General features: G+C 41.7%; 1 protein-coding gene across 1 annotated transcript in view; it reads left to right on the forward strand.

Moving 5' to 3' along the window:
- The window catches only part of DAPK1 (death associated protein kinase 1), a 129,110-nt gene that overhangs the window by 56,923 nt on the left and 48,466 nt on the right, over positions 1–23,721 (forward strand). The window contains exons 3-9 of the mRNA XM_019555172.1: positions 18,393–18,531; positions 19,674–19,803; positions 20,098–20,146; positions 20,243–20,269; positions 21,428–21,580; positions 21,727–21,772; positions 23,253–23,342. Coding sequence (XP_019410717.1) covers positions 18,393–18,531; positions 19,674–19,803; positions 20,098–20,146; positions 20,243–20,269; positions 21,428–21,580; positions 21,727–21,772; positions 23,253–23,342 — 634 coding nt within the window. The remainder of the gene's footprint in view (positions 1–18,392; positions 18,532–19,673; positions 19,804–20,097; positions 20,147–20,242; positions 20,270–21,427; positions 21,581–21,726; positions 21,773–23,252; positions 23,343–23,721) is intronic.

A 23,721-nucleotide genomic window follows, 5' to 3' on the forward strand; every position in this document is an offset into this window, starting at 1 on the left:
GAAACAAATTTTTAAAAGTCAGATTAAATGGAGGCTTGGCACATTTTGAGCCAAAACTTGCTGTTTTAAGCTGATTTAAATCTAAAGCAACACACCTGAACACATTTTTTAATATCCTGACAACTGAGAACAGAAATTGTCTAGAATCTGTTGGTAGTCTATAGCAGTGGTTTTCAAACTTCCTAAAGTCATGGAACTCTGTCATATCACTTCTTCTGCCCCAGAACCCCTCCCTCTAGCCCTATCTGAAAGACTGCTGCAGTACCAGATTACCCTGCCCCAGAAATCAGCGTGTACTGCCTCCTGGTCTGCTGGGCCTTTACTCCCAATCTCTTTGCAAAACCTCAGTGATGTATTGCTGAACCCCCAGGTTGCATGGAACACAATATGAAAACCACTGGCCTACAATTCTGACAAATTGAGCTATCTTTGTGCTTGGTTTTTGGCACATTCCACATCACAGGAGGTTGGTATTAATGGTTGAGCTAAAAACTGCAAGAACTTGCTTTGGATCGTTTTGCTTCTGTTTTAAAGTTCTCTGAGGTTGACATTTTGGAGGGTAAGCAAAGAACCTCTTTATGGGAATGCCAAAAAGCATTTGCTAATGAAGAGAAGCATGCACACAAACATTCTCCTTGCATTTGAGACGAGAGATGCTGCTGCAGTATGTGTTAAATTTACATTTGGAATCAGTACTTTGAACAGGGAGGTACTTGGGAAAAGTAAGGGCACATTCAGGGAGCCTGCTCTGTGCTGGATTTTCAGCGCTCAATTAGTCGAGTCATCCGGAGCCTAGAAATTGACACACTGAGGCAGCCTTGCACATCATGTTTATCAGCGTCACCACACATCTCTGTGCTGACAAAATGGCATGGTGTGCTTTGAAATAGAACGCATCTGATGAGCTTTAGTTCAGAGTGCCCACCACCATTTTTTCAGCTTGGGAATGTGCAGCAATAATGATGCTCATGACACGCTGGCATTTTTAATTAGTGCAACTCACTAATTAAAGCACCTGGAACCGCACTAGAAACGTGTGTAAAAATGCCCTAAAGAGCTAAGTTAACTCTTTGGAAATGCAATGTTGAACTTGTATGTGTGTTTATGTTTGTGTCTATTCTTACTTCAGTAAAGTAAAGGCTAAACTAAAAGGTTCTGTGACTTTAGGGAGCTGCTATATACTACCAACAAATTTTATGCAAATTCTTTTTTCAGACATATAAAAAGAGTTCAGTTGTGTTACTTTAGAGTTAAACCATGGGTGTTTATATTCAAATTACAGTTTCATGGTGGTGATGACTACTATAAAGATAATGACATGAAGGTTGATAACTTTACTGGTCAGTTTAACTAAGATTCTGCACACCAATCTTCTGCTTATTGGGGTCAGAAATGAATTTTACCCCATGGTCAGATTGGTATGGATGGTGGGGATTTTTGCCATATGCTGTAGTGGGGGGGTGTGGCCCTCTACCCAGGACCTCCTGAGTGTATATTGGCAACATTTTATAGAAGTGGACATTAGTTGCTGTGGTTCCCCTGCTTGTCTTGTGGCAGGTTAAGGTGTTAGGTTTATGTTGTGTCAAGGTTGAGGATAGTCTTACATAGAGTTTAGATTTACGGTTCTCTGAAATGGCTTAGATAGAAGGATCCTGCTTCAGGTAGGGAGTTGGACTAGATAGCCTCTGGAGCCCTACTTCCAGCCCTACTTCTCTATGACTCTATAGTCTCGAAGCATAAATTCTTTAAATTTTAGGATGTTCATCAAATGAGAGTATGGGGAATTTTCAGCAAAGCCACGTCATTTGGAAGCTGACACCAAGATCTTGGACAGGGTCTTGTTTTGGCAATTTTGTCCCTCCTTAAAGCTGAATGTGTTTCTCTGCTTACTAGTCTACATATGTAAACTGTTAGTTTCTCCCTTACTTTGTATTTATATACTTTAGTACTCTACCTACCTGCAAGTTTGTCTATAAAACTCCATACAAGGGATTTAGAAAGGAAAACTTGAAAAGGTTGGAATTCCCACCAATATTTAGTGTAATATACACATACTATAAATCCTAGTTAACGTGTTTACGTTTTTCAGGTTTCTTCTAGCTGTACATGATTGCTTATGCTATTTACCTGATTGTAGTCTTGACTGCTTTTAGTTGTGATGCTTGTCTACACTGTATTGGTAATTAAGTAGGGGTAAGTTCAAAGTAAATTAAGCTTGTAATTTCTAAAAAACACTATGCAAGATGAAAAACCTTGAAGATTTATAATTAGCATCAGAAGATCTACTGTTTCTTCCTTCATCCTGTATCCGTTAAGTGCTGCATCAGTGCAGTGTGAATACAATTGGGCTTAGTTCTTATGATTTCTTCTTAAACATCACTAATATCATCACCCTTGCTTCTCCTAGTTGGCTCAGGAAATATGCAGGGAAATAATACTGTTTGTATTGATGTGAAATCATTCTGGAGCATAAATGTATCTAGTATTCCAGTGAAGAGTCTTGGGTAATACTACACTACAATATTGTTAACACAAGGACTTTAGCATTAATTGAGAGGCTGTTTGCTTACTAGTCAAGGAATTTCATCTCTCTTGGGATTTGTTAGCTGTGACTCTTCTCACTAGCAGCTTCTTCATATAATTATCAAGTTCTGTGAAATATAAATGTTTGCAGGTACAGTGTTAAACTGCTACTAGTGTAAGACTTAAGGATCCCAAGTCTGTATCTTTTTTTAGTTTGGCTTCATCTAATATATAGGTTATGTTCAGTGTAAAGGCTTATTAGCTGCCTACTACTAAGGAGTATACCTAAATGGATGATATCCTGGGTAGATCATGGAGCCAGCCAGTATTTTCACAAGCTTATTGCAGGAGGGCCTCCCATGCCTCTGGCCGAGGGGCCCCAGTGCTCCCTTGTCCCTGCCCCCCCCTCCCCCCCCACACACTGAATGGTTAAGAGGACTGTCCGTCATGAAGTCTCACCCCTTGCAGCTGATTGTTGGGGAGGGATGGGGCCTTATGACAGGTAGCCCTTTCAGCCAATCAGCAGGAAGAGACAGGAGTAGCAGGCATCTTGCATCCTTCCCTCCTTGCTGGCTACCTCCCTTCCCTCCTTCCATGGTCAGGCAACAGTGGCCATGAGGACTGCTGGCTCACACTGGGGAGCCAGCATTTTATTTTTAGTAAGTTTTTTTTTTTCCAGTATGTATTTCACAGAGGTTGCCTTACTTTTCAATTCACAATCATAGAAAATTAGGCTTGGAGGTCATCTAGTCCAACTGCCCCACTTCAAAGCAGGATCATTCTCAACTAGATTATCCCAGCCAAGGCTTTGTCTATCTTGGTATGGGGGGTGGCGGGGGCTACAGCCACCCCAAAATTTGTCATAGCCCTCCCTCCTAGCACCACCGCCACCCACAGCAGCAGCCCACCCTCACTTCATTGACAGATCTTGTGGACATGTGGTGACTCCCATGCCTTCCCTGGGGTGTGCGCAGCTGCCACCCCAACTCCCTTCACCCTGTAAGACAAGCCACTCACAGCTCTGTCCCATGCCCCTCCCTGCCCTGGCTGGGCAGCACCTGCCCCAGCCGCTGCCCCACTCCCTCCCTCACTGTGGGGGCATCATCTGCCCCCCTATGCCTTGTCCCTCCCTTGTGCCCCTTCCCCCCAACAGATTTACCAGCCATACACTGCTCTCCAAGCTGCTGGGCTGGCAGCACGCATGCTGTGGCTGCACGCACACATGCAGCATTTATCAATGACATTATTGGCCACATCAGCCAAAAAAAAACAGTTGCTGATAAGGTCAATTTTTCTTTTATCGATGCCAATACAATATGGACCAATGTATTGATGCACCTCTACTTTTAATATGTCCTGCGCACTGATAATCAGCTAACTCTTTTAAAATGGGCAATTGACTGTAGAGGGGTAAATCCATCCCCTTACCACTATTGTATGTCAGCTGACGACTAAAGCACTTGTGTTTGTGGTGGTATTAGATCATGAGAAAAGAAAAAAGTGAGCAACTGACTATAACCTGAACTATTGCATTTTTTCTCTAAACAGTTTTTTTGGCATATGCTTCTCTCTTCTTGGCTCCCTTTGTCATAAATCTGGCTTGGCTAAAAATGTCAAGATGATATCGCTGAAACTGTGGAGCAAATGCTTTAAGTATAAGGTTCAGGTCTTAGGTGCAGATATTGGAGGTCTTTAGGGGTCTTCTAAACTGCCGTGTTTTATTTTAGCCTGTTGTTGTCACTTAAAGAAAGTTGGTACACTTTTTCCTCTTTTGGACCTGCATTTTTGCCTAACTGCAAACACTGAACTGAGCGGAGGGTTGTGTTGTTGTAGCAGTATTGCTCTAAGAACATATAGGCAGGCAAGGTTCTTTGGGTAGATGTGATATCTTTTATTAAAACAACTGAGTAACTGGGGAAAAAATTATTTGCAAGCTTTCAGATGCAAGCACCCTTCTTTAAGCACCGGGGTTCTTGTGCCAGAAAGCTTGCAAAGAACTTTTTTCCAACTACTCGTTTGGTCTAATAAAAGATATCATATCTGCCCAAAGAACCTTGCTTTTCTTGAGTGAAAGCATAGCCAGAAGATCAAGTGTCTAGCCCCTGCTGGACTCGGTGATCTTCTGAGGTCCCTTCTAGCCCTAATGTCTATGAAATCTATATTTGTGTATGACACACAAAGTGTGTGTGTGTGTGGGTGTGTGTGTTCCTCCTGTAATTTTACCATTTACCACTTGTCACTTAAGTAGTTAAGACTACCTGTGACCTTGTCAGGAACTGCACTGCACTCGCTTGTCTCTGTAGTAAGGACTTCCTGCAACTCTTGCCGTTGAGGCATCAAAAATATAGGCAACACAGATGTTTCACTTACAGAGCAACATGGTGTTTTCTTTCACATACGCCTCCTTTTCCTGATGTGTTAAATGACCTTAAGTGCATCCTTCTGCCTCTGCTTTCTCGCCCATATTTAATCTGACTCTTCTGTTTAGAACAAGCACATACCCCCACCCATACATTGAATCTTGGGCCTTCTCTCCAGTGTCCATGTAAATAGCAGCAAATAGCAATATTTTCTGTATTTTCTTTTGACATTTTGGAACTAATGTACTAAAATACATAAAATGTTGCTATATAGACTAGCTCAGTAATGACACAAAGTTTGACAGAGGCACTGTTTTTTTTTTTTGAGCAGTTATCGTGTGTGTGTGTGTGTGTGTGTGTGTGTGATATGGCTAATTCAATAAAAAGACGTTTTTTCCTGGATCTTCACAGCTACATCACCCCAACTCTATCTGAGGATTGCACATTGCAAAGTTAATGTATAAAATATATATTTTTTATTTCTTGCAACTGTTTTGTGCTTTGACCATGTGAAGAGCTAGAGTGGTGTGGCTGTCAATGGTTCAGAAGCAAGGGATTGTTCTGTGGTATTTTTATTAGTATAGTTAGGGGTGAAAGAGAGTGCCCTTCTTATATTCAGTTGCCTTCCAAATTAGAAACACTAAATCAGATGTATTAGCTTCTTCTAGCAAGCTTTTAATTTGAAAAGGATTAAATGAAGAACTTTAACATGTAAGCATGTAGTCTGAATATGAGAGGATTCAGTGCTTAGGATACCTCGAGTTAGTTAACCTTTTTCAAATTTAAGTCATTTCATTATGAGGCTGTTGCTGGCACTTCTGGTTTTATGTAAAGCTGTCCTTTTGGGTGTGAGAGAATTTGGTATTACAAGTACCTCCTTAACCTCACCCAAAAAAGTGTAGTCACAAGGGTGATAGACCCTAGTTCAACAGTGTTGATGGTTTATTAATTGCTTGCTTAAGTGGTTAACAGTATATACACTGGGTCCCTTCCTCTTTAATCTTACCAGGATTAGCTTTCAGTTAATAACTTGCAAATAAATTAACTTGCAGCCTAAAATTCCTCTTGCTTTTCTTGTATATAAGTGAAAGAAATTCAAAATGTTGGTTTTAACTTTATTGTATAGTCACTTAACCAGTCAGCTCCCTCGGTTACTAAAGGTCCTTTGAATTGTAAGGCTTTTAACAGACATGTAGAAAATGTTCCTCTGGAGAAGTGCAACAATCAATCAAGAACAACTAAGGGGATAGGAATGAAAGCTCCTGCATACCTATTGTGAAATAATGTTAATAGTTTGTTGGCTAGCAGTTGGAATTTGTTGACCCAATGGTTTTAGAGTCATAAGGTGGAATGTGGATGTTGTGGTGTGTTGCAGCACCTAATTTGGTGGTACCTTGTATCTAGTAGAATTTACTAGGGACTTAAGGTTAGGTCTGGAAAGGGAGTTGCGCATGGTGATGGTCAGCATTACCCTATCTTGCAAGTGCCTGGCCCCAAAGGGCACTGACAGATGTGGAGGGGGGGCGCACACTTTACCAGAAGTTACTTCAACCTGTTACAGATGCTGCACAGCCAGGTTGAAGTATAGATCAAGTGCTTCAGCAGGACTTTTAGGTGCTTTTAGCTAACAGCTGATTCCATCAGCTATTAGATAAAAGTGCCAAAAAAGCCCCAGTGAAGCACCTGATCTGTATGGACATTGGGAGAGCTGGGTGCAACTAACGCACTGCCTTTTCTGGGTATGTGCTGGGCACAGCGTGAGAATACCCCAAAGTTTAAAGTAAAGCACCATTTTTTTGTTTGTTTTTGTGGGTTTTTTGCATTTCTGCAAGCAGCCAAAATGAAATCCTATAGTCCACATTTAGTCATCTGTTTGCTATACAATATACAGGTAAAAGGTAGGACAGGATGGCATTTTAGAGACTTAAGACACTTTTTTGCATGTGGAGTGGAGGGGGGAGATCAGCACTTTATGGGAACAGCTCAGAGAGCTGCTCTAATTTAAAGCGCTGCTGCATCTTGTGTATCAGTGTCCCCACACTTTAAAAATGACAGCGGGGGCATTTGAATTAAAGCTCATTTGATGAGCTTTAGTTCCAGCGCCCCCACTGTCATTTTAAGCGTGGGGGTGCTGATGCAGGAGGCTGGTGGAGCACAGTAATTGCCATGCTCCGGCAGACTCAATTAATCAAGTCTGCTCCAATGCGTTGGAATTCCAGGCTGTCAGAAACCAAAGTTAGTGTCTAAGGTGTCACCCTGCCCTACTTTCTGCCTGACATCAGATGGATAATCACCTCTGTACAAAATATAGGGAGAGTTTTTAGGCACCTCAGAATTGTATTCATAAAAGCCAGCACATTGAGTAAGGCAGTGGTCTCCAAGCTTTTTAAGTAGGAGATCACCTTTGACATTCAAAAGCAACCCAAGATCTACCATGTGCTGCCACCCCCCATGACCGCCCTTACACAGATGCACATGAGCAGCCCCAGCATGCATGCAGCTAGGAATGCAGCCCAGCTGCATATAGAGCAGCACCCAGCAGGTAAATCTGTGGAGAGGGAAGTGGGGTGCAGATTGAGGCAGAGGGAGAAAAAATTATTTGGGGCCGCACCGCCCCAGCAGAAAAGTCCCATGTGGCTGGGGCCCAGCCCTTCATTCCCCCACAGACTGACCTGCTGGGCTAGGGCACATGTGTGCATGTGCATGCGCGTGGGCACTCAACCCCCACTACCTCGGCTCTGAGATCTACCAATGGATCGAGATCCACTGGTTGGTGACCACTGGAGTAAGGAAATAGCCAAGATGACATGGGAAATTCTGAAGAGAAGGATGTGTCAGAAATCCCATGCTTCTCAAATTAGACACCTACATGAAACTGCAATTTGCAGCCAGAAACTTCCTCCTAAACTTTACCATATCTTCTTGCATACAACCTGCACCTTTCTCCCAAAAAAACAACTGCTGGAAATAGAAGTGTGCATTATATGCAAAAATAATAAAAAAGTGACTGTGCCCACTTTTTTTATATAGTTACTAGTATCTAGAGCATTTATCCAGGAAATGAAAGGACTAGATTTTATACTCTCTCCCTACTCCCTTCAGCTTGAGGGGTTTCAAATTCATGTCTCCCACCTTCCAGGAAAGTCCTGTCCCCAAAAGGTAATAAGTAGCTGTGTAAATCATAGCGGAAGTTCGCCACACCTTTAATCATGCCCCAGACCCATGCACTCTGCCTTCATGTGCCACCCCCACCCTGTTGCTGAGTGGCCGAGAGGCAATTAATGCTGTGGTTTTTGCCTCACGTCCACTCAGCAGTGGGGGTGGGGAAGTGGTGGTGAACAGAGCAAAAATAAAGGTGCTGTTGCACTGTAAATTTCCACTGCAATTTAGGTAAGACCCTAGCAGTAGGTTAGCTAGGTGGTGAGATGCTCCATCCATCTGGTTGAAACTGAACTAGAAATGCAAGATTCATGGGACCATCGAGAGAGACAGCAGGTTCCTGGGCATGACTAGCTCAGTAGCAAGGGACACCCTAGGTTGTGGTCCACCTCTCCAGGTTTGCCTATTTTTTATTAGCAGCCATTGGATAAAATGCGGCACTAGTCCTTAAGTGAAGGTGAACTTTGGAATCCAAGAAGAGGTCCAGAGGCTTAGGTGTCAAATCTAGAAGGTCATGTAAATAGTAGTGTGTTGGGATGAGTATTTCTACTCTAAAACAAAGCAGTTACCAGGGATCTCTCAGACTATGATAAGCCTAAAAGAAACCATCTCTTGACAGAATAAACTGAAAACCATTTGGCCAGAGTTCCTTTCTAACACTGAAGCATCTCAAAATTGATATAAACCCAGACAGATTATCAAATGGAACCTTTAAGTAAAAGCTCCCATATTACCAAAGCTAGCATCAGAATTTTGCTTGTAACTCTTCTTACATATTTTACATCTCCAAATGTAGGCAGCTTTATTATAAACCTAATAGGCTGGAATTGATTTCTCCAGATAAGTCTGATTGTTTGCCATACCAAAAATCCTTAAATAATCCTTTAAAATACCGCTTAATTAATATTGAAGTATGAGCAGCATGGCACATGCTTTAGTTATGAAGTGATGCCACTGGCTTTGAAAGTTAATTGGTTCCAAGCTCCATATTTAGGTTCCATAATGACCTCCTGTGGGATCTGGCAATTAAGTCCCATTAAGAGGCCTGATAACTTGTAAAGAGTTATCCAGAATTATTCCTTCTCCACAGGTGGGATAGTTTCTTTCCCAGAGGGAGAACATATCACTTGGAAACACATCTGTATAGTTCTTTCTTAATATTCTGCTCTGAAGATTAGGCACTGCTTGTAACAAGTTTATGCAATAATATATATTTTATCATCGTGTATTTGATTTTGTGTTAATTTTATTCACCGAAATTGTGGTTATACCCTAGTATACTTTGCTCTTTTTGAACTCAAGAAAAAGGACATGCAAAGCATTTTAGAAAGTAAAGTTAATATAAGGAAATTATGGTGCATTTGGAATATAGCATGATGAGAGCCCAGCTCTACAGTACAGCAGTGCATATGGATACCATATTTTCTTAAATGTAGGTTTCCCTCACTTTATGCTGTACATGCATTTCTGGAAAATGGTGCATAACTCTAATTTGCATAAAAGGAGCCCACTTTACCATATAACAAATGGGAATATGTTGTAAGACCTCAATTGTACTGACCCCCAGACCCATTTCTACCACTTACAAATGTGGTGTTGTATTGCTGCAGCTCCAGAAGCATGGACACTAACTGCCCAGAGCGGCAGCCGTGAGCACTGCTGCTGTGCAGCTTCATGGGTCACAGCTCCCAGAGCGCTGGGCTGCAGGGGCTGGCATTACAGCCCGACCTGGTCACCACCACCCAGCTCAGCTTCTCCCACACCCACCCCACCCCCAATTTTTTTTCCTCTTCCACCTATGGTGTCACTCCCACAATGCACCACACAAAGCAGCTGACTATGGGCTTCCACCACACGGATCACATAAGAGTGAATTTACCTCACATATAATGAATTTTTGGTGTAAAAAAGGTCATCGCATAAGAGCAAATTTGCACATACAGAACCTGTATAAAGTGAACGAAACCTGTATAAGACAAGGGTGTGTTCCTCAGTCATTACAGTGGTGGGGGGGACCTTGTTTTAGCATCTAGTATGAGCTAGGCCAGCAGCTGCTGCAGCTCTGGGCAGACCACGGTGGTTATGTGGCAGATAGGGGTGCATGACAGAGTGTGGGGAAAAGGCATATGGTGTGGGGGGAGCATGAGGGCAAGGCATTGGTAGAGGGATTGGGGCAGGCTGCCTGCCCCCAACCGGTTGCTTCTCTTCCCACTACTTTCCTTGTGACAATGGTAGGAGGGATGAATTTGAGCAAACCCTCCATTAACTGGATTCTAGACATGGAAAATTAAACCAAATTTAAAACATTCCATGCCTACAATCAAAAAATGGGTAGGGGTCATCTTAAATTCAGGGTTTCATAGTTTCATAGTTGGTAGGGTCGGAAGGGACCTAAGCAGATCATCTAGTCCGACCCCCTGCCATGGGCAGGAAAGGATGCTGGGGTCAAATGACCCCAGGCTGTCTAGCTCTTTGCTGTCTCATCTTGGCCCCAGGACCCTTGCTGTCCTTTTTTCATAGTGTCTGGACCAACTTGAACATAAAGTTGGGAGAGTGTCTCCAGCTCAACCTAGCCTAAAATCTGCTAATTAGTGCATTCACATGGGAGGTGGAAAATGTAGATGTGAATCTGGCAGGCTAAGAAGGGCACTGCATCAAGGTTTTCCACATCTGGGGTGAGTGCTCTAATGATCACCAGGGTGCTACAGAAAAGAGGGGAGGGCAACATCATACCACCAGCAGCACCAAGAGTAAGCCCTGCTAAATGTGGTTAAGAAAGGCCTAGGCACTTATCTTCAACTGAGAGTACTGAGCTGTGGATCTGAAGTGGACAGGACACATCTATGGAGCCCAGAGTGGAGTGCCAAAGCCCAGAGCGCAGCAGGATTTCAGACACAGCTGTGTCCTTGTATTTCTCCTCTTAGCTTGGCTGAGGCAGCTGCTTATAGATCTTGCTAGCTTTTGCCTTAGACCCAAGTAAATGCAGGACATATCCACAGGCAACTGGTAGAGGAGGTACAGGGGAGGCACATGCCCCCCCCCCCCCCGAGATTGACCCCCAACTCGGCACCACTCAGGATGGGGCACTTTTTTTGCCACATGGGCTGGCTGTGGCAAAGAAGTATAGGAGTGGAGAGGGGGATTTTGGCCCGCCCCTGGGCCCACCCACAAATTGTGCTCCCAGACTCAAGAGGCATCAGTCACCCCTGTACATATATCTAAGCTCAGTTTTCATTAGAGGTACTGCATGTTCAACTTTTGAGTTAAATTGCAAGGTCTTTTATATAGGAATGTAAAAAGGTTTGTTATTTCAAAGTAGATCACTGTGTGAGAGCTAATATAAAGGTGAGAGGATTATGTGGTTTATTTGAACAGTAATGGAACTTAGATGTGACTTGAATTTAATAGACCTACCCTGTTAATCTGAATGGTTAAAGGTCTGCAGGCAGCAGTCATGCTGCTCAATTGTTTTAGCTCACAAATGACCTTCTCAGAATTTATCCAGTATTTCCAATTGGCAGCCAGCAAAAAGAAAACGAACAGGGAAGTTTAACATATTGTACAAAAAACAAATGCAGCCTCCTGTGACATGCTGTAAAAAAAAGATGACAAAAATGTCTGATAAATGCGTTACCTGTACTACCTTGAGGAAGTAATTTTTACCCAATCACTAGTTTGTGCTACTGCTTTATGAAATCCTCCAGACCTTTGCAGCAACCTTTCTTTGGGTGAACGAAAAATAAAAATCTCAAAATTCCATCTGCTTGAGCACGGGGATCTGAATGTTCCAGTTTAGTGAGGCTAAATGGTGCATTCATCTCTTTGCAACATTAAAGCAAACCCTTTTTTAGCCTTCCCATTCCAAAAAGTCTCTTCAACTGTCTCCAGCTTCACCTCGTGCATGCTACCACACTGCAGTAAACTTAAAGCCAACCTGCTTGATTTCTTAGAGGTAGGGATCTCTGTAAATCACACCAGAAGTAACCCCCTCTGATTCCTTTAGTGTTTCTATGTTGCCCTTTGCATGTCCCTCCCCAGCCCCTGATTGGCAGGGGGGCCCCACTGGCTGGGCCATTTGCCACTGTTTTAAATATGTTGTGGTTTTTGCTTCCCCAGTGATCAGCAGCAAACAGCCTGGCAGGCGGGACAAGTGGCAAAATGAAAACATTAAGGGAGCTGCTGCAGGAAGTACTTTCAGCACAAGTTACAGAGATCCCTGCTTATAGAAGGGGCAGAGGAAGAGTGTTGTAGAGGATTTGTGGTGATAATGTGCCTTTGGTGCCGTATAGGGGGTGCACATGGGTGCATGTTCACCCTCTGTAAACCCCAGTCACAAAACTGGAAGTGCCGTCAGAAGTGCACTGCTGGTTTAACCACCACTAGTTCCAGGCTCAGCGATCAGCTGCTGGGGGAACACCCCCCCCCCCCCCCCCGGCTGTCCTGGCATCCCCCAGGCTCAGGAGACACTAGTCGCTCATGTAATGCGCTTTACGGGCTGTCAGCTGCTAAGGTTCAGTGGGGCTTCTGATAAGTTATATCAGGGGTCAGCAATGTCTTTGAGTAGCGCCAAAAACACTAGCGACTTCAGCTTGTAAGATGTTAGTGTGGGGCGGGGCAGACAGCAGGACAGCTGTGAGGAGCCTGATACTTGTTGTGGCAACACAGCCCTAGCCCCTTCCCCGCCATCTGTCTTGAGTGCACATACACCCACCACCAGAAATGAGCCAGGCCAGAGTTCCACAGACCCTGACGCAGCATTTTGCAGTCTCCTGGCTGTCTGCTACAGCTGGCTGAGGCCCCTGCCACAAAGCCCAGGCTGCTCTCAGCAGGCAGTGGGGAAGCTGCAAGCACCTGCATTGGGTACAACAGCTCCAGCCTGATTCGTTGCCGGCAGTGGGTGCATGCATGCCTCAAGGCAGCTGTCAGGGAAGGGGCTGGGGCTGCAGTGCCACAACGAGGATCTGGCCCCTTGCAGCTCCCCCACCATCTGCCTCAAAGCACATGTGCCAAGCAAAATGCCTTTGTGTACCATGCTCTGATGCACATGCTGGGGCTTGCCTACATTGAGAAGTTTCCACAGAGCAGACAGAAGAGCCACAGGGGACCCGATCCTTGTTATAGCAGTGCAGCTCTGACCCCTTCCCTGTGTCGGCGTGTATTAATCTAATTTTAATAGGAGGCCTGTTTGTAGCTAGCAGGAAGACAACATAATGATTGATAACCATTTGCAGTAAATGTTGCCAAACAGCTTACATAAATAGTATCCCTGAGTAATCAAGCCATGATGATGCTCTTCCTAGGCCCCAGTCAAACTTTTACAGCCCATCTGCCAAGGCTAAGTATATGAAAGATCAAAAGGACAGTAATTATTATAAAGGCACACTCAACAAGTAGTGGAGAATAGGTAGGTATCATGGGTTTTTTGGAAGGAACAGGCTGTACAGAGATCAGAAGCAGCTGGGTTTTCCTAAGTTTCTAAGTGCATGGCAAGGTAAAAGTGTATATAGACTATTTTGCCATATTTTCTTGCATACCACACATCCCAGAATATATTATGCAACTTGTTTTTGAAAGGTACAGTGAATTAAACAAAAACATTTCTCAGAATTATGGCTGCATAAAACCAGAGCCTAATCTTCAGATGAATCTCCCACCCCCATGTTCACTAAAGCTGAAAACCTACCTGCTTCTGAAGAACTGTCTCCATGGGTAGGTCTGTGGTTTTGAAAACAGATAAAGGGTCTCCAAAGCTGTGAAACGGGAAGCAAGAGACTAGGTGCAGCTAGCAGACAAGACCATTGCACTAGGAAAGCTCAGTTTGATTAGTAGAACATCGGGTTCATTTAAAAAGAGATGATTGTATGTACCTGTGGAGTGAAAAGGGAAGAGGCATTAAGTCAATCGACTCCCTTAGTTGCTTGAATACTAATATCACGGCTGCTGCATGGTGAAGCAAGAATAGTAGTAGAGTGCTTCTATCCCAGGCAGAAAATCGGCTTCCCTGCCTAATGCCCACACCCTAATTGGAGGGAGCTGATGTTTGGAGGGAAAGTGTGTGTGGTATACGATAATAAGATATTGTTTCTCTTTATGCTTCATTATGTTCCCACCACTAAAACTAACAATACTTTATTCTGAGGAAACAATTGTCTGGTCACAGGCCACAAAGGGAAGAGTTGCAGGTTCTAAATGAACCTGCTGAGAAATCACTGTTGGCAGCAGCGTTAGCTTGAGACTTACTTTGAGAATCCTGGAATTGCACTCCTAAAACAAATGAAGGAAAGGGCTAACACCAAACAGGGTGTAGCCAAGCAACAGAGAGAGGTTTAAATTGCAGCTAGTCATGCAAGTCATTCAAGCAGCTTGGGATCTAATCCCTTTCTTTTAGATGCTGCCACACTGGAACTGGATAAACCACTAAGGACCAGATTTTTATAGGGTATTTAGGTGTCTAGAGATGCAGATAAGATAGTGAGACTTTGAAGAGCGCCTAGATGTCTGAAGTTAGGAGTTGGGTACCTAAATACAATACTTCTTTAAAATTTCACCTTTGCCTTTTTACTGTGATCCTTAGAGCTCAGTTCTGGATTGGTAAGTAAAAAATTGAAGAAACATTTTATTTAACTCAGTATGTGTTGTGAGGCTTACAGAAGTAATTCTGTTGGACGTATTACTAAAAATCTAGGAATTGGCAGAGAGGGGACAAGCACTTACCAGTTCCTGATTTCCAGCTCAACCTATTAAAATATGCTGCCTCCATGGAAAGGAGGTGCTGGCATTACTATTCACTGGTTATGCTAAACATGGCTTTTTCATGTTTAAATTTCCAGAGGAAAATCCAATCTCTTTAAATGTAATACAATCTAAAGTTTGGGTATATGAAATTGCACATCATGTATTAGTGACATTTTGCCAAATATCTTCTTCAGTTTCACTCTTCTCTAGTTATAATTTGCCAGTATACTGGAGTTCTTAAATATAACTGTACTCTAAAGGTAGTAGCGTACATCACTTTATGAAATGCATCTGTTAGCACCCTGTGGGGATAACTGTAAGTCACTCAGAGGTGTGAACGTAATTAACATGCCAATAGAAGCAAGTGAGGCAGAAGGTAAGGCAAAGTGGCACCTTAGGAACTAATTGGTTCAGAAAAGGATTAACTTACATAGGCAGCAACCTGCTTCGTCAAATGCTTTGCCTAATAAAGCTGGTGGTTGCCTAAAAAAGCCAGGGATATCTGAACCAAGTCTCAGATGCCATCCTGCCCTACCTTCTGCCTGACTTCAGAATAACATGGCTAACTACCTGTGTGCTAATAAGTATAATATGACCGTTAAAAGGAGGTATATGTCAGTGGGAATTGAATCAGACTAGAAAGTAACCTAAGTGACATTCCAGTGAAAGTGGACATTAAAAAAAATTGTCAGTGCATTCTGAGCACTTTATTTATGAAAAGTATAGATGGTGCACTGTATTTTATCACATATAATCCACACCTCCCTCCTCCAACCAGCTAAGGGAAATTTGCGGTGTGGACTACATGCAAGGAATGGGGATCCCCATGGGCCCAGAAATTTGGTGAGATTGGAGTGAGGCAGGGGCAAAGTGGTGGCAGCATTAACACTTACCACCACCACCCCTCCCTCTTCCTCTTCACCACCAGTCTTCTGGGCTCATGAGGAGCCCCCTCCCCACCTGCAGACCAAATCAGGCTGGCACACAGGGTTGGTCTGCAGCTAGACTGAGTCCACCAAGTCTGATGTGATATATGGCCCTGTATCTGGTGCAGCACTGGATCTAGAGTCAACATGTGGGGTCAAACCCAGCACGTGGTTCTGGAGCCAGTGCACAGGGTTGGACCAGGCATCCAGTCCTGGACTCGGTGTGCTTGGTTGCACATTCCCAGGTCTGACGTGTCTTGTCAGACCCACCATACCAGATATGCCTGCCATGTGGCCCCAGACCTGTTGGGCCCATCAAGCAGCCCTAGACTCACTGTGCCAGATTGGGTCACCCAGACACAGACCTGATGCTTGGTCCCAAACCAGCATGGTAGATCAGGACACAGGCCGTATTTGGTGTGTGGGGCTGGCAGCAGGCTTGGCTCTTTAGTTGCTCTTATTCAAATAAGCTGCTTACAGATGTATGTGGAAAGGGGGTTGGGGGGGCAGCACTTTACTTTCAGCTCCTCACCAAGTGCAGCTTATGCCCAAAAGAGGCATTATGTTAGTTTGATCCAGTTCTCCCAAAGTCTGTATAGATCATGCACTTCAGTGGTGCTTTCTGGCACTTCTGTCTATTAGCTGATTGAATCATCAGCTTTAGAGAGAAACTGCCAAAAATCCCCACTGAAGTGCCCAATGTCTATAGATGCACTTCTTCCCATGAAGCACTGTGTTTTGTTTGTATTTTGTTTGTTTTTTCACATGTCTCAGCAACCATACTTACCCAAGATAAGATTTTTTTTTTCTCTCTTCCTCTTCCCCCCACCCATGGTACCTTTTAAAAAGAAAGGTGCATATTATATCCCTGGGGTGAGTTAAATGTGAGAAAAATATAGTATGTAAATAGACAAGGTGTTCTTAAACTCCTTACCAGGATAGGCTTTATCTTTATGAAGAAAGAATAGCTCATTGATGCCTCCCCTTACATTCCTGGCTAACTTCTTTCAACTACAGTAAATATCCACATAGACAAGTTATATGAAGAAAGCAATGTATATAATTTAGTAGTGTTTCTAATTCAGTAACTGGAATTGAGAAGGAAGGCCAGCACCATGTGTGCAGATAGCTTTCTGTGGTCTAGCAGAAAGTGTGATAGTTGTGAGCTACAGGATATCACCTGGGAAAACGAAGCTGGTAGAGGGAGGAGAGTGCATGGGTACACGTGTCTAAGTCTTTTCAGTTAGTGTCAGTGGGGGGGAAGTGGAGCATGTTTAATTTTGTAGGTAATTTGTAGAAACAGGAACAAAAGTATCTAAAAAAGACCACCTTCTCTCCCAGTCTCTAATACTGTTACATTAATTGTTACCTTTTTTATACCTGATTTTGGTAAAATGTGAATTTTTCATGCATCAGTGGGAGGTTTAAACTATTGCAGGCTAGCTTTTGTCTGTTGCAAGGTAAGAGAGATGTTAGGCACGACTGACACAAGATCAATCCCAGCCTCCTTTTATCTTTTTAGCTTGTTCATGGATACTGAAAGAATAAACCAATTATTATTTTTGTTTATAGATTAATCCCAATACTTCAATTATTGAAACATCTTAACTACTAACATCTTAACTATTGAAAGATTATTCAGATAAAAGGAATGGATAGAAGAAACCTGAATTCTGCTGTGTAGGTCAGAGTCTGACTGTAGGCTGTACTTTGGTTAACAATATAAACATAATGCCAAGGAGTGAAACATATAATGTTTTTTACAGCTGTAATAGATATCTAGTTAACTATATGACTTTCAAGATGAGCAAGAAATAACCAAACCTGCCAATGGCCTCTTTTTCTGTCTCAAAAGTGATAGAAAATAGGTAGCTATTTTTAAAAATGTCACTTGGATGCATGGTTTCTTGTTTCTTCCGAAATACTGAAATACTTATCTTTCCTTCTCTTACTCTGCATTGTTGAGCCATTACATTCACCCCTGTCAATCAGGCTCCTTTCTGAACTAAGGAGAGGGTCATCTTCAAGTCCTCCTTTTTCCATCAAGCTGTGTCTTGATCTGGCTGTTCCTGCTGCTGCTTACTTATACAACCCTTCTAATATTTGACCTCTTTTTTTCTCTCTCTGCCTTTGCAGCTAAAAATCTTGTGGGGCAGAAACCACTTTCTCTAGGGAGGGTTAGGTGCAGTTTGGGACCAACTTGACTAATATATAAGGAAGGTAATATGGTAAGATAAAGATAAGGAATGCATTTTCATGAGAATGCATTTCTGAGAGCTCAACGCATGACAAAAATTCTGTTGGTTACTGGATGTTGGTAAGTGTGTGTTGAAATGACATTGTAGTTGTGTAACTGTTCCAGCAATTATATAAACTGTTCAAGTATATTTCACGTGGAATTTTTATTCCTGTCAAAGTACATACAGAAGCTTGCTTATTGATAGCATGTTTGTTTAGTATCTGTTTCAAGAAGAACTGTCAAAATGCTGGGTACAGAGACAAGGGGGAGAATGGGAGGGGAAAGTGCTACTGGATTTGTCGGACTTGAATTCTGTAAACTGTCATCTATTTTTAGATGAATGGTATTAAGACCTACTACAGTTCTTCTCCACGAAAATATGGAAGTAGTTAAGCTACAAAATCCAGTAGGTTAAAGCTTTCTTCTGACATCTATCGCTGTTCTTCTCAGGGTTGCAGGTGGGGAGCTTTTTGATTTTTTAGCTGAAAAAGAATCTCTGACGGAGGAGGAAGCGACGGAGTTTCTCAAACAAATACTTAATGGTGTTCAGTATCTCCACTCTCTGCAAATTGCCCACTTTGATCTCAAGGTATGTTGACTCCATAAAAATTAGGAGTGCTGTAGGCAACACTACTTGCAGCTAAGATTACACTCCAAAAAAAATTCCAATTGAAACATGGATCACATCTTGGAAGGAGTTTGTTTTGCTAGCCTATACAGATAAGGAAGAAAATAGTTGTTGAAAAATAGTTCTCTAGCCAAGAATAGTTTCTAGCTACTATACACAAGTAGGAGCTGCTGTCACAGTGATGGTTCCAAAAGTGATTTGTAAGATATCATCTTGAAACATATCTGGTTCGAAATTTTATGAATTTAGATCAAAAAGTGTAATGGGATCTGGATGCAAAATTATAAATTTAATTCTGGTGATGTTTCTGTTGTATACATCTCATGTTTGCTCTATAAAGGTCAGTTCTTAAACTGAAATAAGGCAAAAACGTGTTTATTGTCATTAGTGGTTGAGAAGCAGATAGCATTAAAAAGCAATTTTGATGTCAAATGAATTATATATTTTTGTTTCAATTAAGAGATTGTGTTTCTCCATGCTCAAGCTCTTAATACTTTAATCCTCTTAGTTTTGTAGCCTTGAATATTTTCATACGTTGAACACTTTGATAGGTCTATCTTTTCAGTTGTGTATGTATGAAAGCTACATGGCTACAACCTAGATACCTAACTGAGGAAGGCATTAAATGTGCTGTAATCACCTTGAAGTTAATGGCTATCTGAAGTAGGAAAAAAAGATGTGTTTTTAACACAGTACTTACAGTCCTTATGTAGACTTGTCAAATGTGATTTTAAGAAGTTGACTGAGGTACACTCTAAGCTCTCAAGTAGGGTTAAGCTCAGTTAGATAGCCAATGTACAGCAGAGACTGGCCACGCAAGTCAAGGGGAATTTTGTCATAGACTTCAGAAGCATCTAGTATTTCAGTATATTAGCTAACGTGGAGGTTTTTTGTTTGTTTGTTTGTTTGTTTGTTTGTTTGTTTTAAACCATTCTTTTCCTAGTAAAAACAAGGTCCAAAAGAATAAAGAACATACTGAAATATCTTCCTGAAAAGAGGATGCCTTAATAAATCAAGGGCAATATTTCGTATTTTGTTGTTGTTGTTCCTGTGCATTCTGTGCTACTGCTTTACTACTTTTTTCCCCTCTTCCTGTTTCAAAGCCTGAAAACATAATGCTGCTGGATAGGAATGTCCCAAAGCCCCGGATCAAAATTATTGACTTCGGCTTAGCTCACAAAATTGACTTTGGAAATGAGTTTAAAAACATCTTTGGAACGCCAGAGTTTGTAGGTGAGAACACCATGATTTCTTCCATATTATTATCATTGGCCTATGAAACGGCATGTTTGGCATAGCTCAGTGTAGTTATTGTTTACTGAGGTTGTGTACAATAAATGACATTTTGACATTTTTGTAAAGCATGCCCCATTCCTCTGCAGTAATTTGGTGGTATTGTACCAGACTTTCTTTGCTCTCAGCACACTGGTTTACAACCTGCAATTTACACAACTTATAAGAGATCAAAATTAAATAGAACTGCTTTTGCCTGTTTTATGTGCTTAACTGCTGTTCTTTCTCTCTTAGCTCCTGAAATCGTAAATTATGAACCTCTTGGTCTTGAGGCAGATATGTGGTAAGTTATTGAACTGTTGTGTCATGGTTGTCATCAGTATTTTATTATTCATTTGTTCTGACTTCTGGTTTTTTCCCCTCCCCCCTCTCTCTCCAGGAGCATTGGTGTAATAACTTATATTCTGTAAGTATCAACATCCATAAATAGTTCATTGAGACGTTTTACAATTTTAACATACTGATTTTTTTTTTCTTTTTTTAAATTGTAATGGCTTTTTGTCAGTAAGATACGTGCAAAGCACCTAGGCCCCTCACAGATGTTACACTGAAGATGCAATTAACCTGTAAATCATACAATAAATGGTAATCCAGCCACAGGCAATTAATGGTGTGACAAATAGAGAAACCAGTCACAAAAATATTTCACAGGATGTGTAATATTTATGTGGCTAGTTGCCATTGCGCCTTCATTTGAGCATGTGGCAAGGTAGCGCTACCATGTGGCCTCATGCTAGTTGCATAGTAGGGCTTGGCTGGTGGCTCTGCCCCCTGCCCCTCCCCACCCCAAATCAGCAGCCTGACAGCTGTGAAGTGTGCAGCCCTGCATGGGGTTGCACCTTGCTATTTTCCATAGTGCTGAGTCAAGGGGAGCTCATCATCTGGGGCTCCCCATGACCCGATATGGTCCTTGCCCTACCCTGCAGCTCTGGTAAGGAGCCAAAGAGCAAAGCATATTCTGGTGCCTGGTCATGGTGACCCCTGTGGGGCAAGGCAGCCAACATGGTAGGTCGCAGAGCTGCTAGCGACTCTGACACATCCTGGCTACGGGACCCTTGAGATTGGGGAACCCAGTCTTGAGTCCCTGTGACCTGGGACCTTTAAACTGCATCTGAGACTGACCAGAGTGATCCTAGGCTCCCCGTGCACTAGCAAGTAGTAATGGTGCACCTGGAATCTGATTCCAGAATTGCACGTCGTGCCCTGAATATGTGGAATGGCAGCAGACATGATTGTTGGGATTGGAATTAAATAAGCATGTGTCAGTGACTGTAGTGCTCACCTAATTCAAACTAAACAATTAAAAAAAAAAAAAAAAGTAGCAGCCAGTTTTTTGGAAGAAAAACTTAATCATTGTTGAAATTACCTTGGCCATATGTCACTTCCTAAGTGAATTTATTTTAGTTCTCTCAAATTTAGTTCAAAGCTTAGCTCTTTAAAGTCAAATCTTTCCTAAAATATATCTGACCTCTAAAAGTCTTTAAAAACTACTTTTTGCACAATTTGATTGTAGGGCTGAAATGGTATTTAGCATGTAAGTAATATGTCAGTCTGCTTTCCACAGTATAAGCGGTGCATCCCCATTTCTTGGAGAAACAAAACAAGAAACATTAGCAAATGTATCTGCTGTGAATTATGAATTTGAGGATGAATACTTCCGTCACACCAGCGCTTTAGCTAAAGACTTTATAAGAAGACTTCTAGTCAAGGATCCAAAGTGAGTTGTTGGTTTTTTTCCTGTTTTTACAGCTGTATCATGAACTGAACAATAGCTCAGTTTGCCTTCTGTTTTGAGTGTTCGTTGATTAGATATAGACTGTTAAGGCCAACACAGTAATAAGAATATCTTTCTTCCCACTAAAGGAAAAGAATGAATATTCAAGATAGTTTGCAGCACCCTTGGATAAAGGTTGGTGTGTAATACTTTCATTTCTCAGTTGTCTTTTTATCATCCTGTTATCCTATAGTTGTGTTTTTCAACTCTTAGTGAAAACTGAAAAGGGTAAGTGATGTTCATATTTAATCAGTGTTCACAGTGCTCCCTAAATAGAAAAATACAGCGTGCTGACTATAGTTATTGTTGAGGTATGTTGTCTTTTGGTGATAGTGATGGATAAGAATCCACTATTCAGATTATAATCATGCTCTGACAAAAAGAATCTAGTACTTGAGAAGTGTTAGAACTTTTAAGTTCTATAGAAACTCAGTAAGAGCATTAGAATAACATTCGTGTCACTAAATGCATGTGTTCTGGCTGGCAGAGCTGTTATAACTGATGACGATGTACAAGATTGTTTGGCTCTTAAAAAGTTGGTGTGGTTTGCAAAGTTGGAAATGGTGGTGGTGCAGGGGATGCTCTTTAGTGGAAGTCCTTGAGATATGATTCTTTTTACAAAAGGTTCTCATCTCCTGCCTCTGGTATAGTACAGTTTTTGCAAGTGGAGTAACTAATTCCGTTTAGTTAAACAAATATAATATTGAAATGTGGACAGAACTGATCAGTTTTCTTGTACAGATAAAATTTAAATCTTCATATCCTTGCATGAGAAAAGTTAATCTTAAATCTGTCATCATCTTATACACCCTGATCTTCCAGACATCTCTCCCTCCTACCACCACTCCCCTAGTAAAATCCATTAACTCCTTTCCATCTTAACCCACATACGTTTTCCTGTTAAGCTAAAATCACCCATTATTATTCAGAGCCTTTCAAATCCCAGAAAATGCTATATCCTACACTAGGATTCAGTGTACTCAGCTGGTAACTGGCATTTAGTGTCAATTACTACAGAGGGATACAACATTTTGGGATAGGCTCCAGGGCTGTATACAAGTGATTTGAACTTGATGTGCTTTAAACTTTTTTTAGTGAAGCAAACGAGGATAAGTTGGTTATCCATCTGATTATAAGGAAGGAAGAAAGAACAAATCCTGGGCTGCATTTAAAATCCAGCTAGAAAATCCTCACAACAAACAAGACTTTAGCTGATATAGTAAGATGTCAGCATTTGCTTGCGTGTGTGTTTTGTGCACTCTTGTTCACTCTCAGAAGTGATAGGTCAGGGATAAATAATGGTCCATCACCTGTTTGATTTATATCTGCTAATTTTTTTAATATTCAGCATTACTCTTATGAAATGACCTTTCTTTTAAATAGAGCAGTCAAGTATGACTGATCTTGTGGGCTGTGCATTTACAGCCAAGATGATCGGCAATGAAGTAGTAAACTGCTTTAGTACTTAACCCTAACAGCTGAATTGTCCATAATTAAGATCCCATTAGGATCTTAATAAGGGAGCCCACGAAATGCTGTATCTTGTTTGCAGTACAGTTTTTGTGAAACCTGTGGAATAATTCAAAGTATCCTTTTGTGATTCTTTTCCTTTCAGCCTAAAGATACCCAACAAGCACTTAGTAGAAAAGCATCTGCAGTAAACATGGAGAAATTCAAGAAGTTTGCAGCACGAAGAAAATGGAAAGTAAGTTATTCAGTAGGTGTTCATGATAGTGATAAGTAATGGCATGGTCTTTTAAGGAAAAATATTAGAAAAAATTGTTTTGTTTGCTTATTGTTCAGGTGATCTTTAAAATATGCTATGTATTAGTATATAGAAAATATATTTGTATTATCAAAATGCTTGCAGAACGGGGGAAGAGGAGATAAAAATCTCTTTATACCAATTCAGCACAATTTCTCAATAAAGAATACGCACTTGTGCATGGACATACTGTTTTAATGGGTAACTTCAGTTATGAAGACTAAAAATAAAAGTGTGTTTACATATTAGAAGCTGTTAACAAATTTAGTTATTTACAAAATGGCATAACAGCAAAAATGGTGTAACTAGAGATGCATGC

The sequence above is a fragment of the Crocodylus porosus genome, unplaced genomic scaffold (genome assembly GCF_001723895.1).
Source record: "Crocodylus porosus isolate Cpor-Errol unplaced genomic scaffold, CroPor_comp1, whole genome shotgun sequence".
Classification (NCBI taxonomy): Eukaryota; Metazoa; Chordata; order Crocodylia; family Crocodylidae; genus Crocodylus; species Crocodylus porosus.